Source organism: Bombus affinis, chromosome 13 (genome assembly GCF_024516045.1).
Source record: "Bombus affinis isolate iyBomAffi1 chromosome 13, iyBomAffi1.2, whole genome shotgun sequence".
Taxonomy (NCBI): Eukaryota; Metazoa; Arthropoda; class Insecta; order Hymenoptera; family Apidae; genus Bombus; species Bombus affinis.
Window position 1 is genome coordinate 9,495,659 of NC_066356.1, and position 19,985 is coordinate 9,515,643.

Genomic DNA, 19,985 nt, shown 5'->3' on the forward strand with positions numbered 1-19,985 from the left:
CTCCAATCAGCCACAAGCGAAACACACCTACCATTCACAAGCAAAATACGCCGATCATCCACAAGCGAAATACACCGACCACCCACAACCAAAATATGCCGATCATCCACGAGCGAAATACACTGGCCATCCACAAGCGAAATATACCGACCATCCACAAGCGCAATACACCTAGAACCCACAAGCGAGATGTACCGACAATCCACAAGCGAGGTACAGCCAGAACCCAGAAGCGAAATACAAGAACCATCCACAAGTCAAATACATCGACCATCTACAAGCCAAACACTCCGATCACCCTTAAGCGAAGCGCTCCGATCATCTACAAGCGAAATACACCCGGAAACCACAAGCGAAATGCACGCACCAACGAGAAGCGAATTGCACCAACCGTCCACAAGCGAATTACGCCAACCATCCACAAGCGAAATTCACCCAGATCCTACAAGCGAAATACACCCGGAACCCACAAGCGAAATACACGCACCAACGAGAAGCGAATTGCACCAACCGTCCACAAGCGAATTACGCCAACCATCCACAAGCGAAATTCACCCAGATCCTACAAGCGAAATACACCCGGAACCCACAAGCGAAATACACGCACCAACGAGAAGCGAATTGCACCAACCGTCCGCAAGCGAATTACGCCAACCATCCACAAGCGAAATTCACCCAGATCCTACAAGCGAAATACACCCGGAACCCACAAGCGAAATACACGCACCAACGAGAAGCGAATTGCACCAACCGTCTACAAGCGAATTACGCCAACCATCCACAAGCGAAATTCACCCAGATCCTACAAGCGAAATACACCCGGAACCCACAAGCGAAATACACGCACCAACGAGAAGCGAATTGCACCAACCGTCCACAAGCGAATTACGCCAACCATCCACAGGCCAAATTCACCCAGATCCTACAAGCGAAATACACCCGGAACCCACAAGCGAAATACACGCACCAACGAGAAGCGAATTGCACCAACCGTCCGCAAGCGAATTACGCCAACCATCCACAAGCGAAATTCACCCAGATCCTACAAGCGAAATACACACGGAACCCACAAGCGAAATACACGCACCAACGAGAAGCGAATTGCACCAACCGTCCGCAAGCGAATTACGCCAACCATCCACAAGCGAAATTCACCCAGATCCTACAAGCGAAATACACACGGAACCCACAAGCGAAATACACGCACCAACGAGAAGCGAATTGCACCAACCGTCCGCAAGCGAATTACGCCAACCATCCACAAGCGAAATTCACCCAGATCCTACAAGCGAAATACACCCGGAACCCACAAGCGAAATACACGCACCAACGAGAAGCGAATTGCACCAACCGTCCACAAGCGAATTACGCCAACCATCCACAAGCGAAATTCACCCAGATCCTACAAGCGAAATACACCCGGAACCCACAAGCGAAATACACGCACCAACGAGAAGCGAATTGCACCAACCGTCCACAAGCGAATTACGCCAACCATCCACAAGCGAAATTCACCCAGATCCTACAAGCGAAATACACCCACGAACGAGAAGCGAATTACACTTACGATCCACAAGCAATTTGACCACACAAGCCCCTGTACGTTCACGAGGATCGAAGGACATACATGAGGCAGATATGGATGAAAGTAAATATTCCTCTTTAACCAAGCTGGAATTAATACTACAACGAAGCAGCCGGAAAGCTTTGTTTATCATGCTTGGCTTGACTATGATACAACATCTTACCGAAAACCCCAAGGCTACGCAGTATCTGGAGACGTTGCTTAGCCAAAAAAGTAGCGTTATCCATCCATATGGAGCGACGTTGGTCCAGGTTATCTGCCTTATATCTGGCGCTTTTACCCTCTCAGCAGTGGAATTCGTTGGAAGAAGAAGACTTCTGCTTCTGTCTACGTCTGGGTCGTGTCTTACATTGCTGCTTCTAGAAATTTATCAATGGTTCGCTGAAAATAAGTATGTCGATCCCGACGTCTCTGTTCTTCCAGTTATCGGCTTAATTATAAATCAAATAGTGTTTCCAATTGGTTTAGGCACGATACCCAATGTTCTCCTATGCGAGTTATTTCCTACGAAAATAACGGGGGTTGTTGCTACCATCATTGTGATTTTCAATTGTATAATTGGTTTTATCATGCCGAAACTGTACAAAGTGTTTATCGATGATATAGGATTGGATTTGACTTACCATATCATCGTGCTATCATGCTTCTTTGCATTTATGCTGATAGAATTATGGTTGCCGGAAACAAAAGGAAAACCATTTCAGGAGATTGAAGCGCTTCTAGTTGGTAAAAGTTTGAATTCTTCGAGAGTAGTAGTTAGATTCGATGATGAAATGGATACTCATAATATATGACAGGAGAAATTGCATCGTACACCCGTGGCATGGTGTTTACTTACTCAGAATAGTTTATTTCTTATTTTTACTAGTATAACGATAAAGATCTACAATTTTATTACGATATGCAATTTTTGTAGTAACGTAGCTTTCTTCGTTTGTACGTGTAATTTTAGATATGTGTCTACTAAAGGTAATGGAGATTTACAAACATATGTATCGTATAAATTGACTTGCATTGAACTGAGAGGAATACATGTTCTCAATCTAAACTTTTTATCCATTTCATAACTCGACAATGCAACAATATCAATTAAGTCGAGATAATTGAACAACAGTTTGCAAAAGTAAGAAAAGTAATATATTAAAGAATGACAAGGTAACATAATACTGACAAGAACAATTTTTTATATCTCAGCTGCTATCTATACCGTTATTTTTTGTTTGCAATATATAACATATGTGTATCACATATACACATGTTAATATTGTTAAGGTAAACAACATGTATGTTGAAAAAGTCAGTATTTATGTTAAAAATAATGTAATATAATTAATATAACACATTGCTAATAAGTACATATGTTACAATGTGTTTGTCAATGATAAGCATATGTCTTTACATATATAAAAATATATGTGTAAGACATGGATTTTTCGGTGTTATATTATAATTATTACTGAAAAATATTTGAATATGTTAGTTCGAATATTATAGTAATTACTGTACCATAATACAGTAATAAATATCTAGCCTTGTCTAGCAGAAATTCTATCAAACTGTTGAATGTTATATTCGGTAAATTACGACTATAATAATAGTGTTCACTTCAGAAATTTATAATATTTCCTACTTTTAAAACACTATAATTATTAAATAGCGAAAATTTAAATATCGATAATTTTATAAAGCCGTGTCTATTAACAATTATGTATTTATTGCATATATTTAAAACAAATATTTTATTAAAAAGCTACAAGAAACATGGATTTACTATCTATATATAAAGGCACAAACAAGATTTTAAATGTTCTATTTTAAGTTTTATTCCAGACGACTTTATTACAGATACCCCTAGTGAAAATTAATTAAAGGAGTCCGAATGAAGATGAGTCAACTGTAATACCAAATACTGCTAACGTCCTAAACCTACGTCATGCTAAATCAGTAACGTCGAGAACAATATAAATATGGTGAGAAAACCACCAAGTTTACTGGGTAAAGCACTCTGAATAGCGACCTTCTCTTCCACGGTACCATCGCCCCTCCACTTTACCAATGTAATACTAATTTTGTATAAAAGAATTCGGACAAATTTTTTTTTCCCATTCATTTGCAAAATATTAGTTCTTTGATCGTTATGGAAAACATACAACAAAAACAGCTGTAAGAAGGACCGAAGCGTAAATTTACAACTGAATGTAAAGTTCTAGTTAAACCAAAAACTAAATCACATTAATATTATAATTGTCTGTGAGATGGTAATTCGTATATGTATCGATATTTCAAACATTCACTATTATAAAAGCGCGACTAGACATGACATTATATGGGGCTATTTCGCGTGTTCTGAAACACAGCTATTGAAAAATATCAGTGCTTTTAATGCTCTCTACAAGTCATAACGTTGCGTCGCGACGATTGTAATTATCTGAAAGGATACTCGCTAAATTCCTACTATGTGATCGTTTGAATGTGCTCCGTTTTGCATACTTGGAATTTAATTGTGAAAATTTATAAATGGTTATACATTATTCCGATGGATTGCAACATTAAAAAATCTAAAAAATTAAAATAATAAATTAATTATCCTGATAATTAATCTAATACAATACCATCAATTCCTAACTATTAAGTCAATGATTTAAATGTATAATCACATGGCATGATCGCTCGCGCGTATTCCGGGTGCATGCGGGTAAACGTGCACTATATAGCTCTTTCAATTAGTAAGTCGCCCCAAGGACACGTCTGTTCTGGTGACAGCTAAATGTTTGCGCGGGATCGCGAGAGTTGTCGACGCGCCGGTGTCTTTCGAATCTGTTGAGGATTTAGTCCTGGATCTGCAGTACTGTCTAATTGGTACTTGAGTATTCGGACAGGGACCTGCAATTTCTCGTCCTCCGTAATTCTCTTCGACTATCACGGGGGTGGACGCCACTCGTTCAGTTGGGGCCGTGCATTCGTAATTCTGTTCAGCGATCCCTCCCCGGCAGGCCCATGGTTAAGTAGAGTCAGAACTCGACATTCTGGCCAATAGGTTGAATGCCGAGATTGGTGTGTAATGTTAAATAACCCATGGGCGGATTTCGCGCGTAGTCACCTCCTTGTGGTAAGATTTCGTAATTGGCATCGTTTTCCAAAAATTAATCAGTTGATTAATCTAATACCAAGCCAACAACTACGCTACAATCCGGTTTTTATCTCCAAAAGCCACTAAGAGAATTTTGCATGATCTAGATTGGACTGCACAGTGGGACACCGTGGAGCATCGTTGGATATCGTTGGACATCACGAAAATTTCAGTAGCAAACGTCGATACAGAGGGAAAGCAACGAGAAAAAAAATATTGCCGCGATAAAGGAAACTATGCTTCAAGAAATTAAAGATAATTCAAATGCTGAATTATAATTGCAATGTAGCCGATGTCGCAACATGGAACAAATCAACTAATAGTCGAAGCTGTGCAATTATATTTGCTCATTTTAATTTATCTATTATAAGAAATATATATCATATAGTAGTTGGTATTCGATTATTCTATCACTAAAATTAGGATATTTCCTAGACAGAATAAGTACAAAAATATTATTGTTTCTATGTCAGAATATTTAAAATGAATTCGTTACATTTAAACATGTAACAAGGAGAATTAGAAGTGTTTATGTATTGAAATAATGTCGACTGTATGTAAAGGGGAAGTAGTCCCAGAAGTACCCAGTATGGTTGTGGCAGTCGTGTAAATCGAACAGATAATTACGAAATCTGCAAATCGCGAGATTCAGTGTAAGGATTTCTTTCAATTGTTCTCTCTTTGCGATAGATAATTACCAATGACCTTTCGTGCAGTTTTTAAATAATTATGTTTGAACTGGGTTCTACGAATTGAATTATTGAAAATCTATCGTGATTATATTATTGCGTGAAAGTACTTATTTCTGGCAGTATGCCCCAGCGTTCGACGGTAAGCATTTAATATGATTATATGATAAATATTTTTGAAATAAAGGGCTAGAAATTAAATATCGCACAGTAACAAACCCTAAATTCTAATTCAACGAGAGTATAAAAAAAGCGTTCGTTTGAGATACGTATTTTCAGCGAATTCAACTGTTATTTTTTATTTCCAAATAGAGATACGAATCCATAGCAATTAGTATTAATTTCGAATCTACAATTGTATCGAAGGTTTTTCGAGATCTATGGATCTTGCAAACATTATCAAAACAGTTTTAATAATCGACACTTCGATTTAAAGTTTGGGCAAATAATGAAATGTATCGCCTGAACCTTCGAATATGATTCGATATTTAAAAGTCACAATAATCTTAAATCTTTGACCTTGTGTCTTAATCGATAGTGATCATTTAAAATTTTGAATCTTTCACCCTGATTTAAACGGTCACGACCCATCAAAACATACAGTTCAAAGCATAAAACTGTTACGTCTTATAAATATCGAATCATATTCGAAGGTTCAAACGGTGCTTCGGTATTATCTATACGACATGTTCATATATTTCATTATTTACAAAAGATATTAGGAAACATATAAAAACGGTTCAAATGATCATTGATTTGGAGGACGATCAGAGGAAATGATTTTAGGAGAAAGTTTTCAAAAGCATAAATAACCATTAGAAAACGTCAAGCAAAAACTCCAGTACGTCTTCTATCTATAATAAGGTCAACTAACATCAAGCATATTTTACTGCTGTTGATAGAAATACCATAAATTGTATTTGTATTAAGATAGGAGGGAGAAAATTTGTCAATTCCTTTGAAAGAATATTAATATTTAAATAGTTATTAATATATTTTCCGTGGTTTGGAATTTATATTAGCTTAAAAGTTTGATTAGACTATCTAATTAGAAAAGAATTATGATTTCTATTCTTAACGAAGGTATCTGTTTTCCAGATTCGCAGGAGATCGTTTGAGAGCGAAAGTATATATTCTGCCCCATCATCGGTGGTAAGAGAATCTCCTATTCCCATCAACCCAGTATGGCGGCAATGCTTAGCAGCTGGTATTGGTTAGTTTTCACTTTTGATATTACGTCAAGTATTTATCTGTAATTTTAATGCGCAGAATGCAATTTCCTTTCGTCCATCGAATTGATGTTTCACAGTGATGTTCCTGAATTATTTCTCACTTCTAATGACTTACGTACCATCGTGTAAAGTAGCACTGCTATTCTTCCCTTCATTACGATAAATTCAACATTTCGATTCTGATATTCATAGCACTGATTCCTTATTATATCATAAATCGACTGCTAACTTTTATATATTTATGAGAAATCTGAGAGCGATACAATGTACATTATTACACATTAATACACCTTCACTAATCGCAAGTCTCTAACAAATTTTACTTCATGTATAATAGTATTTTACTTAATTGCACATAATGTGTATGGATTAACAGATTAATAATAAAATAGTTAAGAAATGAAATTACTAGTGGAAAACATTCGAGCTAACGTCGCGAAGAGTCCAATTACTTATAGCCTGCGGTATGTATTTATTATAAATATATTAATAGTATATATTAAAAATATAAATTTGCGTAAATATACGCAGTGTTATTATAAAACAAGCGCACCACAATTAAAGTATGCTATATATAGCATTACCTGTTTCTCATTCCAGCAACCCTAACCATGGTCGTAGTCGGTGCAATCAACGGATGGGCGAAGACTTCTCTTCACCAACTAATGTCTAACACCAGCGACGTGCCGCTAACGTTAACACACGACGAATCTTCATGGATCGTTTCTTTGACAGTACCTGGTTCGATAATCGGTTCACTTGTGGGTGCCCTGTTGGCCGATCGCTGCGGTCGTAAATTTTGTCTCCTTTTATGCAGCACAATTTTCACCTTAGGCTGGTTCATCATCTACGTAGCAACTACGGTGTCAAGTCTATACTTTGCTCGGGTGATTCACGGTATAGGCGTTGGTATTGCCTACACGATAAATCCCATGTTCGTGTCAGAAATCGCCGACATCCACATCAGAGGCGTACTAGGTTCTCTAATCTCAGTGAACGTATATGCCGGGTCGATGTTAACCTGCGTCCTAGGACTCTGGCTGACGTATGAGTCACTCCTGTTGGTTCTTGCAATAGGATCCTTTATATGCATCTTGCTGAACACATATTATCCTGAAACTCCATATTTCTTGGTGACAAAAGGTAAAATGAAGCAAGCAGACAAGTCGATAGCATATTACAAAGGCATCGTAGATCCCCAAATAGTGGATATCGAACTACGTACTCTACGCACACAAGCCAGATATGACTTTTACCCACAATCCAGTTACGCATTACAAGAAGAATCCAGTAGTGATGTACAGTCAGAATTCGTGTTCACAGTACACTCAGAATCCATAAGGGAAGAACACCCGCAATCCACAGGTGAAGTACGCTTACAACACTCGCGCGACACTCTCGAATTACCCCTACAACCCTCGCGCGAATTACACTCTCAATCCACAAGCGAAATACACCGGCCATCCACAAGCGAAATACACCGGACATCCACAAGCGAAACACACCTACCATTCACAAGCAAAATACGCCGATCATCCACAAGCGAAATACACCGACCACCCACAACCAAAATATGCCGATCATCCACGAGCGAAATACACCGGCCATCCACAAGCGAAATATACCGACCATCCACAAGCGCAATACACCTAGAACACACAAGCGAGATGTACCGACAATCCACAGGCCAGGTACAGCCAGAACCCAGAAGCGAAATACAAGAACCATCCACAAGTCAAATACATCGACCATCTACAAGCCAAACACTCCGATCATCCTTAAGCGAAACGCTCCGATCATCCACAAGCGAAATACACCCGGAACCCACAAGCGAAATACACGCACCAACGAGAAGCGAATTGCACCAACCGTCCACAAGCGAATTACGCCAACCATCCACAAGCGAAATTCACCCAGATCCTACAAGCGAAATACACCCGGAACCCACAAGCGAAATACACGCACCAACGAGAAGCGAATTACACTCACGATCCACAAGCAATTTGACCTCACAAGCCTCTGTACGTTCACGAGGATCGACGGACATACATGAGGCAGAACGAAGCAGCCGGATAGCTTTGATTATCATGCTTGGCTTGACTATGGTACAACATCTTACCGGAAACCCCAAGGCTACGCAGTATCTGGAGACGTTACTTAGCCAAAAAAGTATCGTTATCGATGCAAACGGAGCGACGGTGTTGGTCCAGGTTGTCTGCCTTATATCTGGCGCTTTTACCCTCTCAGTAGTGGAATTCGTTGGAAGAAGAAGACTTCTGCTTCTATCTACGATTGCGTCGTGTCTTACATTGATGATTGTAGCAATTTCTCGTTTGTTAGCTGAACATAAGTATGACGATTACGACCTCTCTATTGTTCCACTTATCGCCTTAATTATAAATCAAATAGTGTTTCCAATTGGTTTAGGCACGATACCCAATGTTCTCCTATGCGAGTTATTTCCTACGAAACTAACGGGGGTTGTTGCTGCCATCATTGTGATTTTCAATTGTATACTTGGTTTTATCACGCCGAAACTGTATCAAGTGATTACCGATAATATAGGATTGTATGCGAATTACCAAATCATCGTGGTATCATGCTTCTTGGCATCTATGATGGTAGGAATATATATACCAGAAACAAAAGGAAAAACATTTCAGGAGATTGAAGCGCTTCTAGTTGGTAAAAATTTGAATTCTTCGAGTGAAGAAGTTAGATCCGATGATGAAATGGATACTCATAGTATATGACAGGAGAAATTGCTTCGTACACCCGTGGCATGGTGTTTACTTACTCAGAATAGTTTATTTCTTATTTTTACTAGTATAACGATAAAGATCTACAATTTTATTACGATAAGCAATTTTTGTAGTAACGTAGCTTTCTTCATTTGTACGTGTAATTTTAGATATGTGTCTACTAAAGGTAATGGAGATTTACAAACATATGTATCGTATAAATTGACCTGCATTGAACTTAGAGGAATACATGTTCTCAAACTAAACTTTTCATCCATTTCATAACACGAACAATGTAACAATATCAATTTAACTCGAGATAATTGAACAACAGTTTGCAAAAGTAAGAAAAGTAATATATTAAAGAATGACATGGTGACATAATACTGACAAGAACAATTTTGTATACCTCAGCTGCTATCTATGCTGTTATTTTTTTGCAATATGTAATATATGTATATCACATATACACATGTTAATATTGTTACGACAAACAGCAAGTATGCTGAAAAAGTCAGTATTTATGTTAAAAATAATGTAATATAATTAACATAACACATTGCTAATAAGTACATATGTTACAATGTGTTTGTCAATGATAAGCATATGTGTTTACATATATAAAAATATATGTGTAAGACACGGCTTTTTCGGCGTTATATTACAATTATTACTGAAAAATATTTGAATATGTTGGTTCGAATATTATAGTAATTATTGTACCATAACGCAGTGATAAATATCTAGCCTTGTCTAGCAGAAATTCTATCGAACTGTCGAACGTCATTTTCGGTAAATTACAGCTATAATAATAGTGTTCACTTCAGAAATTTATAATATTTCCCACTTTTAATATACGATAATTTACGCGAAAAATTAAATAGCGATGATTTTATAAAGCTTTGTCTATTAACAATTATGTATTTATTGTATATCTTTTAAACAAATATTTTATTAAAATGCTACAAGAAAAATGGATTTACTATCTATATATAAAAGCGCAAACAAGATTTTAAATGTTCTATTTTAAGTATTATTCCAGACGAATTTATTACAGATACCCCTAGTGAAACTTTATTTAAAGGAGTCCGAATGAAGACGAGTCGATTGTCATACCAAATACTACCATGCCTAATTGGTAACGTCGAGAACGATATTAATATGGTAAGAAAACCAGCAAGTTCACTGGGTAAAGCAGTCTGAATAGCGACCTTCTCTTCTATGGTACCATCACCTCTCCACCTTACCCAAATATTACTAATTTTGTATAAGAGAATTCTGACAAATTTTTTTTTGCCATTTACTTGCAAAATATTAGCTCTTTGAGCATTATGGACAACAAACAACAAAAACAGTTTTAAAAATTACCAAAGCGGAAATTTAAAACTGAAAGTAAAGTTCTAGTTAAACCAAAAACTAAATCACATTAATATTATAATTCTCTGTGAGATGGTAATTCGTATATGTATCGATATTTCAAACATTCACTATCATAAAAGCGGGACTAGACGTGACATTATATGGGGCTCTTTCGCGTGTTCTGAAACACAGCTATCGAAAAATATCAGTGCTTTTAATGCTCTTTACCATTCATAACGTTGCGTCGCGACGATTATAATTAACTGAAAGGATACTCGCTAAATTTCCATTATGTGATCGTTTGAATGTGCCCCGTTTCATATATTTGGAGTTAAATTATGAAAATTTATAAATGGTTATACAATATTACGATGGATTGTAAAATTTAAAATCTAAAAAATCGTAATAATAAATTAATTATCCTGATAATTAATCTAATACAATACCATCCATTCCTAACTTTTATATCAATGATTTAAATGTATAATCACATGGCATGGTCGCTCGCGCTTATTCCGGGTGCATGCAGGTAAACGTGCACTGCATAGCTTTTTCAATTTGTAAGTCACCCTAAGAACACGTCTGGTCTGGTGACTGCTAGATGTTTGCGCAGGATCACAGGAGTTGTCGACACGCCGGTGATGCTTAATGGCTCTGATTTCCGAGAAACGCAAGAGGCAAACAAACGACTGTTATCGCACCAGGATACTATGGGGTTGGCAACTCAGTGATTGCGGATGTTATCATTAGAGGGTATTGACAAAATCCACAATCACTCAGATGCAACCACCAATCGCTCATAGCCATTGCATACAAGAGTAGGATGATTGTTTGCGTCATGAGCCTGAAAGCAATCTTACTCGATATAATTGGGGCAAGTACAGGAATCGAGCATCATTGTACACATTCGCAGAAATTATAGAAACGATGTAAGTGTACTCAGTGTACGGAGATGCAGATGCAAGGAGGGAAAATGATTTCTGCGAAGCGTTTCCCTACAGAGAAACTTACAAACGAAAAAATGCGTCGACGCGTGAGAGATCGTAGAAAATACGACAGTTTCAATAGGAAACGTCGAAATGGAGCGAAAACAAAGAGAAAAAGAATTGCCGCGATAAAGGAAGCTATACTTCAAGAAATTAAAGATAATTGAAATGCTGGATTATGATCGCAACGTAGCCGATGCAGCAACATGGAACAAAAATAACTAATAGTCGAAGCTGTGCAATTATTTTTGCTAATTTTAATTTTTATATTATAAGAAATATATATCATATAATAGTTGGCATTCGATTGTTCTAACATTTTAATTATGATATTTTATAGATAGAATAAGCAAAAAATATTATTGTTCCTACGTTAGAATATTGAAAATTGATCCGTTACGTTTAAACATGTAACAAGGGGAATTAGAAGTGTTTATGTATTGAAATAATGTCGACTGTATATAAAGGGGAAGTATCCAGTATGGTCGTGACAATCGCGTAAATCGTACAAATCAATACGAGATAAGTAAGTCGCGAGATTCATCGGAAGGATTCCTTACTGTTGTTCTTCTTTTGCGATAGATAATTACCAATGATCTTTCGTGCAGTTTTTAAATAATTATATGTGAACTGGGTTCTACGAATTGAATTATTGAAGATCTATCGTGATTATATTATTGCGTGAAAGTACTTATTTCTGGCAGCATGCCCCAGCGTTCGACGGTAAGCATTTAATATGATTATACAATAAATATTTTTGAAATAAACTGTTAGAAATTAAATATCGCAGCGTAACAAATTCTAATTGAACGAAAAAATAAAAAAGGGTCTGTTTGAGATACCTATTTCAGCGAATTTGATTATTATTCTTTTATTTCCAAATAAAGATACGAATCCATAGCAATTAGTATTAATTTCGAATCTACAATTGTATCGTACGTTCGTCAAGATTTATGAAACTCTTACAAGTGTTACCAAAACTTCAATGTTTTGATTCCAACTCCCCGATTTAATGTTTTGGCAAATAATGAAATGTATTAACATATCGTGTCGATAATACCAAAGTACCGTCTGAACCTTCGAATATGATTCGATATTTAGAAGTCACAATAATCTTAAATCATTGACCTTGTGTCTTAATCGATCGCGATCATTTAAAATTTTGAATCCTTCACCCTGGTTTAAACGGTCATGACCCACCAAAACATAAAGTTCAAAGCATAAAACTGTTACGTCTTATAAATATCGAATCATACCCAAAAATTCAAACGGTTCTTCGGTATTATTTATGTGACATGTTCATATATTTCATTATTTACAAAAGATATTTAAGAAACATATAAAAACCGTTCAAATGATCATTGATTTGGAGGACAATCGAAAGAAATGATTTTAGAAGAAAGTTTTCAAAAGTACAAATAACTATTAGCAAACGTCAAGCAAGAACTCCAGTACGTCTTCTATCTATAATAAGGTCAACTAACATCAAGCATATTTTACTGCTGTTGATAGAAATACCATAAATTGTATTTGTATTAAGATAGGAGGAAGAAAATTTGTCAATTCCTTTGAAAAAATATTAATATTTAAATACTTATTAATATATTTTCCGTGGTTTGGAATTTATATTCGCTTAAAAGTTTGATTAGACTATCTAATTAGAAAAGAATTATGATTTCTATTCTTGACGAATGTATCTGTTTTCCAGATTCGCAGGAGATCGTTTGAGAGCGAAAGTATATATTCTGCCCCATCATCGGTGGTAAGAGAATCTCCTATTCCCATCGACCCAGTATGGCGGCAATGCTTAGCAGCTGGTATTGGTTAGTTTTCACTTTTGATATTACGTCAAGTATTTATCTGTAATTTTAATGCGCAGAATGCAATTTCCTTTCGTCCCTCGAATTGATGTTTCACAGTGATGTTCCTGAATTATTTCTCACTTCTAATGACTTACGTACCATCGTGTAAAGTAGCACTGCTATTCTTCCCTTCATTACGGTAAATTCAACATTTCGATTCTGATATTCATAGCACTGATTCCTTATTATATCATAAATCGACTGCTAACTTTTATATATTTATGAGAAATCTGAGAGCGATACAATGTACATTATTACACATTAATACACCTTCACTAATCGCAAGTCTCTAACAAATTTTACTTCATGTATAATAGTATTTTACTTAATTGCACATAATGTGTATGGATTAACAGATTAATAATAAAATAGTTAAGAAATGAAATTACTAGTGGAAAACATTCGAGCTAACGTCGCGAAGAGTCCTAATTACTTATAGCCTGCGGTATGTATTTATTATAAATATATTAATAGTATATATTAAAAATATAAATTTGCGTAAATATACGCAGTGTTATTATAAAACAAGCGCACCACAATTAAAGTATGCTATATATAGCATTACCTGTTTCTCATTCCAGCAACCCTAACCATGGTCGTAGTCGGTGCAATCAACGGATGGGCGAAGACTTCTCTTCACCAACTAATGTCTAACACCAGCGACGTGCCGCTAACGTTAACACACGACGAATATTCATGGATCGTTTCTTTGACAGTACCTGGTTCGATAATCGGTTCACTTGTGGGTGCCCTGTTGGCCGATCACTGCGGTCGTAAATATTGCCTCCTTTTATGCTGCACAATTTTCACCTTAGGCTGGTTCATCATCTACGTAGCAACTACGGTGTCAAGTCTATACTTTGCTCGGGTGATTCACGGTATAGGCGTTGGTATTGCCTACACGATAAATCCCATGTTCGTGTCAGAAATCGCCGACATCCACATCAGAGGCGTACTAGGTTCTCTAATCTCAGTGAACGTATATGCCGGGTCGATGTTAACCTGCGTCCTAGGACTCTGGCTGACGTATGAGTCACTCCTGTTGGTTCTTGCAATAGGATCCTTTATATGCATCTTGCTGAACACATATTATCCTGAAACTCCATATTTCTTGGTGACAAAAGGTAAAATGAAGCAAGCAGACAAGTCGATAGCATATTACAAAGGCATCGTAGATCCCCAAATAGTGGATATCGAACTACGTACTCTACGCGCACAAGCCAGATATGACTTTTACCCACAATCCAGTTACGCATTACAAGAACAATCCAGTAGTGATTTACAGTCAGAATCCGTGATCATAGTACACTCAGAATTCATAAGGGAAGAACACCCGCAACCCACAGGGGAAGTACGCTTACAACACTCGCGCGACACTCTCGAATTACCCCTACAACCCTCGCGCGAATTACACTCTCAATCCACAAGCGAAATACACCGGCCATCCACGAGCGAAATACACCGGCCATCCACAAGCGAAATATACCGACCATCCACAAGCGCAATACACCTAGAACCCACAAGCGAGATGTACCGACAATCCACAAGCCAGGTACAGCCAGAACCCAGAAGCGAAATACAAGAACCATCCACAAGTCAAATACATCGACCATCTACAAGCCAAACGTACCGATCATCCTTAAGCGAAACGCTCCGATCATCCACAAGCGAAATACACCGGCCATCCATAAGCGAAATACACCGGCCATCCACAAGCGAAACACACCTACCTTTCACAAGCAAAATACGCCGATCATCCACAAGCGAAATACACCGACCACCCACAACCAAAATATACCGATCATCCACAAGCGAAATACACCGGCCATCCACAAGCGAAATACTCCGGCCATCCATAAGCGAAATATACCGACCATCCACAAGCGCAGTACATCTAGAACCCACAATCGAGATGTACCGACAATCCACAGGCCAGGTACAGCCAGAACCCAGAAGCGAAATACAAGAACCATCCACAAGTCAAATACATCGACCATCTACAAGCCAAACGTACCGATCATCCTTAAGCGAAACGCTCCGATCATCCTCAAGCGAAATACACCCGGAATCCACAAGCGAAATACACGCACCAACGAGAAGCGAATTACACTCACGATCCACAAGCAATTTGACCACACAAGCCTCTGTAGATTCACGAGGATCGACGGACATACATGAGGCAGATATGGATGAAAGTAAATATTCCTCTTTAACCAAGCTGGAATTAATACTACAACGAAGCAGCCGGAAAGCTTTGTTTATCATGCTTGGCTTGACTATGATAGAACATCTTACCGGAAACCCCAAGGCTACGCAGTATCTGGAGACGTTGCTTAGCCAAAAAAGTATCGTTATCCATCCATACGGAGCGACAGTGTTGGTCCAGGTTGTCTGCCTTATATCTGGCGCATTTACCCTCTCAGTAGTGGAATTCGTTGGAAGAAGAAGACTTCTGCTTCTGTCTACGACTGGGTCGTGTCTTTCATTGCTGATTCTAGAAATTTATCAACGGTTAGCTGAACATAAGTATGACGATTCCGACGTCTCTGATCTTCCAGTTATCGACTTAATTATAAATCAAATAGTGTTTCAAATTGGATTAGGCACGATACCCAATGTTCTCCTATGCGAGTTATTTCCTACGAAAATAACGGGGGTTGTTGCTGCCATCATTGTGATTTTCAATTGTATAATTGGTTTTATCATGCCGAAACTGTATAAAGTGATTACCGATGATATAGGATTGGATTTGAATTACCATATCATCGTGCTATCATGCTCCTTTGCATTTATGCTGGTAGAAATGTGGATGCCGGAAACAAAAGGAAAAACATTTCAGGAGATTGAAGCGCTTCTAGTTGGTAAAAATTTGAATTCTCCGAGAGTAGTAGTTAGATCCGATGATGAAATGGATACTCATAATATATGACAGGAGAAATTGCATCGTACACCCGTGGCATGGTGTTTACTTACTCAGAATAGTTTATTTCTTATTTTTACTAGTATAACGATAAAGATCTACAATTTTATTACTATATGCAATTTTTGTAGTAACGTAGCTTTCTTCGTTTGTACGTGTAATTTTAGATATGTGTCTACTAAAGGTAATGGAGATTTACAAACATATGTATCGTATAAATTGACTTGCATTGAACTGAGAGGAATACATGTTCTCAAACTAAACTTTTTATCCATTTCATAACTCGACAATGCAACAATATCAATTAACTCGCGATAATTGATAATTGAGTTTGTAAAAGTAAGAAAAGTAATATATTAAAGAATGACATGGTGACATAATACTGACAAGAACAATGTTTTATACCTCAGCTGCTATCTATGCTGTTATTTTTTTGCAATATGTAATATATGTATATCACATATACACATGTTAATATTGTTACGGCAAACAGCAAGTATGCTGAAAAAGTCAGTATTTATGTTAAAAATAATGTAATATAATTAACATAATACATTGTTAATAAGTACTTATATTACATTGTGCTTGACGCGGATAAGCATAACTGTATACATATCGAATACATATGTGTAAGACACGTTCTTTTCGGCGATATATTATAGTTATTACTGAAAAATATTTGAATAGGTTAGTTCGAGTATTATAGTAATTACTGTACCATAACACAGTGATAAATATCTAGTCTGTTCTAGCAGGAATTCTATCAAACTGTCGAACGATATTTTCGGTAAATAATGGCTATAATAATAGTGTTCACTTCAGAAATTTATAATATTTCCCACTTTTAATATACGATAATTTACGCGAAAAATTAAATAGCGATGATTTTATAAAGCTTTGTCTATTAACAATTATGTATTTATTGTATATCTTTTAAACAAATATTTTATTAAAATGCTACAAGAAAAATGGATTTACTATCTATATATAAAAGCGCAAACAAGATTTTAAATGTTCTATTTTAAGTTTTATTCCAGACGAATTTATTACAGATACCCCTAGTGAAACTTTATTTAAAGGAGTCCGAATGAAGACGAGTCGATTGTCATACCAAATACTACCATGCCTAATTGGTAACGTCGAGAACGATATTAACATGGTAAGAAAACCAGCAAGTTCACTGGGTAAAGCAGTCTGAATAGCGACCTTCTCTTCTATGGTACCATCACCTCTCCACCTTACCCAAATATTACTAATTTTGTATAAGAGAATTCTGACAAATTTTTTTTTGCCATTTACTTGCAAAATATTAGCTCTTTGAGCATTATGGACAACAAACAACAAAAACAGTTTTAAAAATTACCAAAGCGGAAATTTAAAACTGAAAGTAAAGTTCTAGTTAAACCAAAAACTAAATCACATTAATATTATAATTCTCTGTGAGATGGTAATTCGTATATGTATCGATATTTCAAACATTCACTATCATAAAAGCGGGACTAGACGTGACATTATATGGGGCTCTTTCGCGTGTTCTGAAACACAGCTATCGAAAAATATCAGTGCTTTTAATGCTCTTTACCATTCATAACGTTGCGTCGCGACGATTATAATTAACTGAAAGGATACTCGCTAAATTTCCATTATGTGATCGTTTGAATGTGCCCCGTTTCATATATTTGGAGTTAAATTATGAAAATTTATAAATGGTTATACAATATTACGATGGATTGTAAAATTTAAAATCTAAAAAATCGTAATAATAAATTAATTATCCTGATAATTAATCTAATACAATACCATCCATTCCTAACTTTTATATCAATGATTTAAATGTATAATCACATGGCATGGTCGCTCGCGCTTATTCCGGGTGCATGCAGGTAAACGTGCACTGCATAGCTTTTTCAATTTGTAAGTCACCCTAAGAACACGTCTGGTCTGGTGACTGCTAGATGTTTGCGCAGGATCACAGGAGTTGTCGACACGCCGGTGATGCTTAATGGCTCTGATTTCCGAGAAACGCAAGAGGCAAACAAACGACTGTTATCGCACCAGGATACTATGGGGTTGGCAACTCAGTGATTGCGGATGTTATCATTAGAGGGTATTGACAAAATCCACAATCACTCAGATGCAACCACCAATCGCTCATAGCCATTGCATACAAGAGTAGGATGATTGTTTGCGTCATGAGCCTGAAAGCAATCTTACTCGATATAATTGGGGCAAGTACAGGAATCGAGCATCATTGTACACATTCGCAGAAATTATAGAAACGATGTAAGTGTACTCAGTGTACGGAGATGCAGATGCAAGGAGGGAAAATGATTTCTGCGAAGCGTTTCCCTACAGAGAAACTTACAAACGAAAAAATGCGTCGACGCGTGAGAGATCGCAGAAAATACGACAGTTTCAATAGGAAACGTCGAAATGGAGCGAAAACAAAGAGAAAAAGAATTGCCGCGATAAAGGAAGCTATACTTCAAGAAATTAAAGATAATTGAAATGCTGGATTATGATCGCAACGTAGCCGATGCAGCAACATGGAACAAAAATAACTAATAGTCGAAGCTGTGCAATTATTTTTGCTAATTTTAATTTTTATATTATAAGAAATATATATCATATAATAGTTGGCATTCGATTGTTCTAACATTTTAATTATGATATTTTATAGATAGAATAAGCAAAAAATATTATTGTTCCTACGTTAGAATATTGAAAATTGATCCGTTACGTTTAAACATGTAACAAGGGGAATTAGAAGTGTTTATGTATTGAAATAATGTCGACTGTATATAAAGGGGAAGTATCCAGTATGGTCGTGACAATCGCGTAAATCGTACAAATCAATACGAGATAAGTAAGTCGCGAGATTCATCGGAAGGATTCCTTACTGTTGTTCTTCTTTTGCGATAGATAATTACCAATGATCTTTCGTGCAGTTTTTAAATAATTATATGTGAACTGGGTTCTACGAATTGAATTATTGAAGATCTATCGTGATTATATTATTGCGTGAAAGTACTTATTTCTGGCAGCATGCCCCAGCGTTCGACGGTAAGCATTTAATATGATTATACAATAAATATTTTTGAAATAAACTGTTAGAAATTAAATATCGCAGCGTAACAAATTCTAATTGAACGAAAAAATAAAAAAGGGTCTGTTTGAGATACCTATTTCAGCGAATTTGATTATTATTCTTTTATTTCCAAATAAAGATACGAGTCCATAGCAATTAGTATTAATTTCGAATCTACAATTGTATCGTACGTTCGTCAAGATTTATGAAACTCTTGCAAGTATTACCAAAACTTCAATGTTTTGATTCCAACTCCCCGATTTAATGTTTTGGCAAATAATGAAATGTATTAACATATCTTGTCGATAATACCAAAGGACTGTCTGAACCTTCGAATATGATTCGATATTTAAAAGTCCCAATAATCTAAAATCTTTGACCTTGTGTTTTAAT

The 19,985-nt window shown here is 36.5% G+C and overlaps 5 protein-coding genes and 2 long non-coding RNA genes across 33 annotated transcripts in view; 5 read left to right on the forward strand and 2 right to left on the reverse strand.

Moving 5' to 3' along the window:
* LOC126923630 (uncharacterized) overlaps positions 1–7,780 on the reverse strand; it is a 16,213-nt gene extending 8,433 nt beyond the window's left edge. The window contains exon 1 of the long non-coding RNA XR_007713249.1: positions 7,658–7,780. This is a non-coding gene — a long non-coding RNA (uncharacterized LOC126923630). The remainder of the gene's footprint in view (positions 1–7,657) is intronic.
* The window catches only part of LOC126923623 (facilitated trehalose transporter Tret1-like), a 17,088-nt gene extending 471 nt beyond the window's left edge, over positions 1–16,617 (forward strand). The window contains exon 2 of the mRNA XM_050737296.1: positions 15,521–16,617. Coding sequence (XP_050593253.1) covers positions 15,521–16,513 — 993 coding nt within the window. The 3' untranslated portion in view covers positions 16,514–16,617. The remainder of the gene's footprint in view (positions 1–15,520) is intronic.
* The window catches only part of LOC126923615 (facilitated trehalose transporter Tret1-like), a 43,736-nt gene that overhangs the window by 9,835 nt on the left and 13,916 nt on the right, over positions 1–19,985 (forward strand). For 5 of the 27 annotated variants that reach the window (XM_050737274.1, XM_050737275.1, XM_050737265.1 and 2 more), the window contains one exon: positions 14,544–15,136. The exons of 13 other annotated variants lie outside the window; for them this stretch is intronic. In XM_050737274.1, the coding sequence (XP_050593231.1) occupies positions 14,544–15,136 (593 nt within the window). Of the gene's footprint in view, positions 1–6,502; positions 6,618–7,012; positions 7,101–7,236; positions 8,002–14,165; positions 15,137–19,985 lie in introns of all 27 variants that reach the window. 9 more of the 27 variants (XM_050737269.1, XM_050737280.1, XM_050737279.1 and 6 more) reach the window with 9 other exon arrangements.
* Positions 1,433–16,821, forward strand: LOC126923625 (facilitated trehalose transporter Tret1-like). Its single transcript, XM_050737298.1, has 2 exons — positions 1,433–2,554; positions 16,689–16,821. The coding sequence occupies exon 1, from the start codon at positions 1,639–1,641 to the stop codon at positions 2,377–2,379; it is 741 nt and encodes a 246-aa protein (XP_050593255.1). The 5' UTR covers positions 1,433–1,638; the 3' UTR covers positions 2,380–2,554; positions 16,689–16,821.
* Positions 8,034–19,985, reverse strand: part of LOC126923626 (uncharacterized) — a 24,641-nt gene continuing 12,689 nt past the window's right edge. Inside the window, exons 2-3 of the long non-coding RNA XR_007713244.1 lie at positions 15,047–15,197; positions 8,034–8,141 (exon numbers count right to left, since the gene is read on the reverse strand). This is a non-coding gene — a long non-coding RNA (uncharacterized LOC126923626). The remainder of the gene's footprint in view (positions 8,142–15,046; positions 15,198–19,985) is intronic.
* The window catches only part of LOC126923614 (facilitated trehalose transporter Tret1-like), a 72,291-nt gene continuing 64,453 nt past the window's right edge, over positions 12,148–19,985 (forward strand). Inside the window, exons 1-2 of the mRNA XM_050737247.1 lie at positions 12,148–12,445; positions 13,431–13,479. Coding sequence (XP_050593204.1) covers positions 12,428–12,445; positions 13,431–13,479 — 67 coding nt within the window. The 5' untranslated portion in view covers positions 12,148–12,427. The remainder of the gene's footprint in view (positions 12,446–13,430; positions 13,480–19,985) is intronic.
* Positions 19,300–19,985, forward strand: part of LOC126923621 (facilitated trehalose transporter Tret1-2 homolog) — a 27,427-nt gene continuing 26,741 nt past the window's right edge. The window contains exon 1 of the mRNA XM_050737295.1: positions 19,300–19,567. Coding sequence (XP_050593252.1) covers positions 19,550–19,567 — 18 coding nt within the window. The 5' untranslated portion in view covers positions 19,300–19,549. The remainder of the gene's footprint in view (positions 19,568–19,985) is intronic.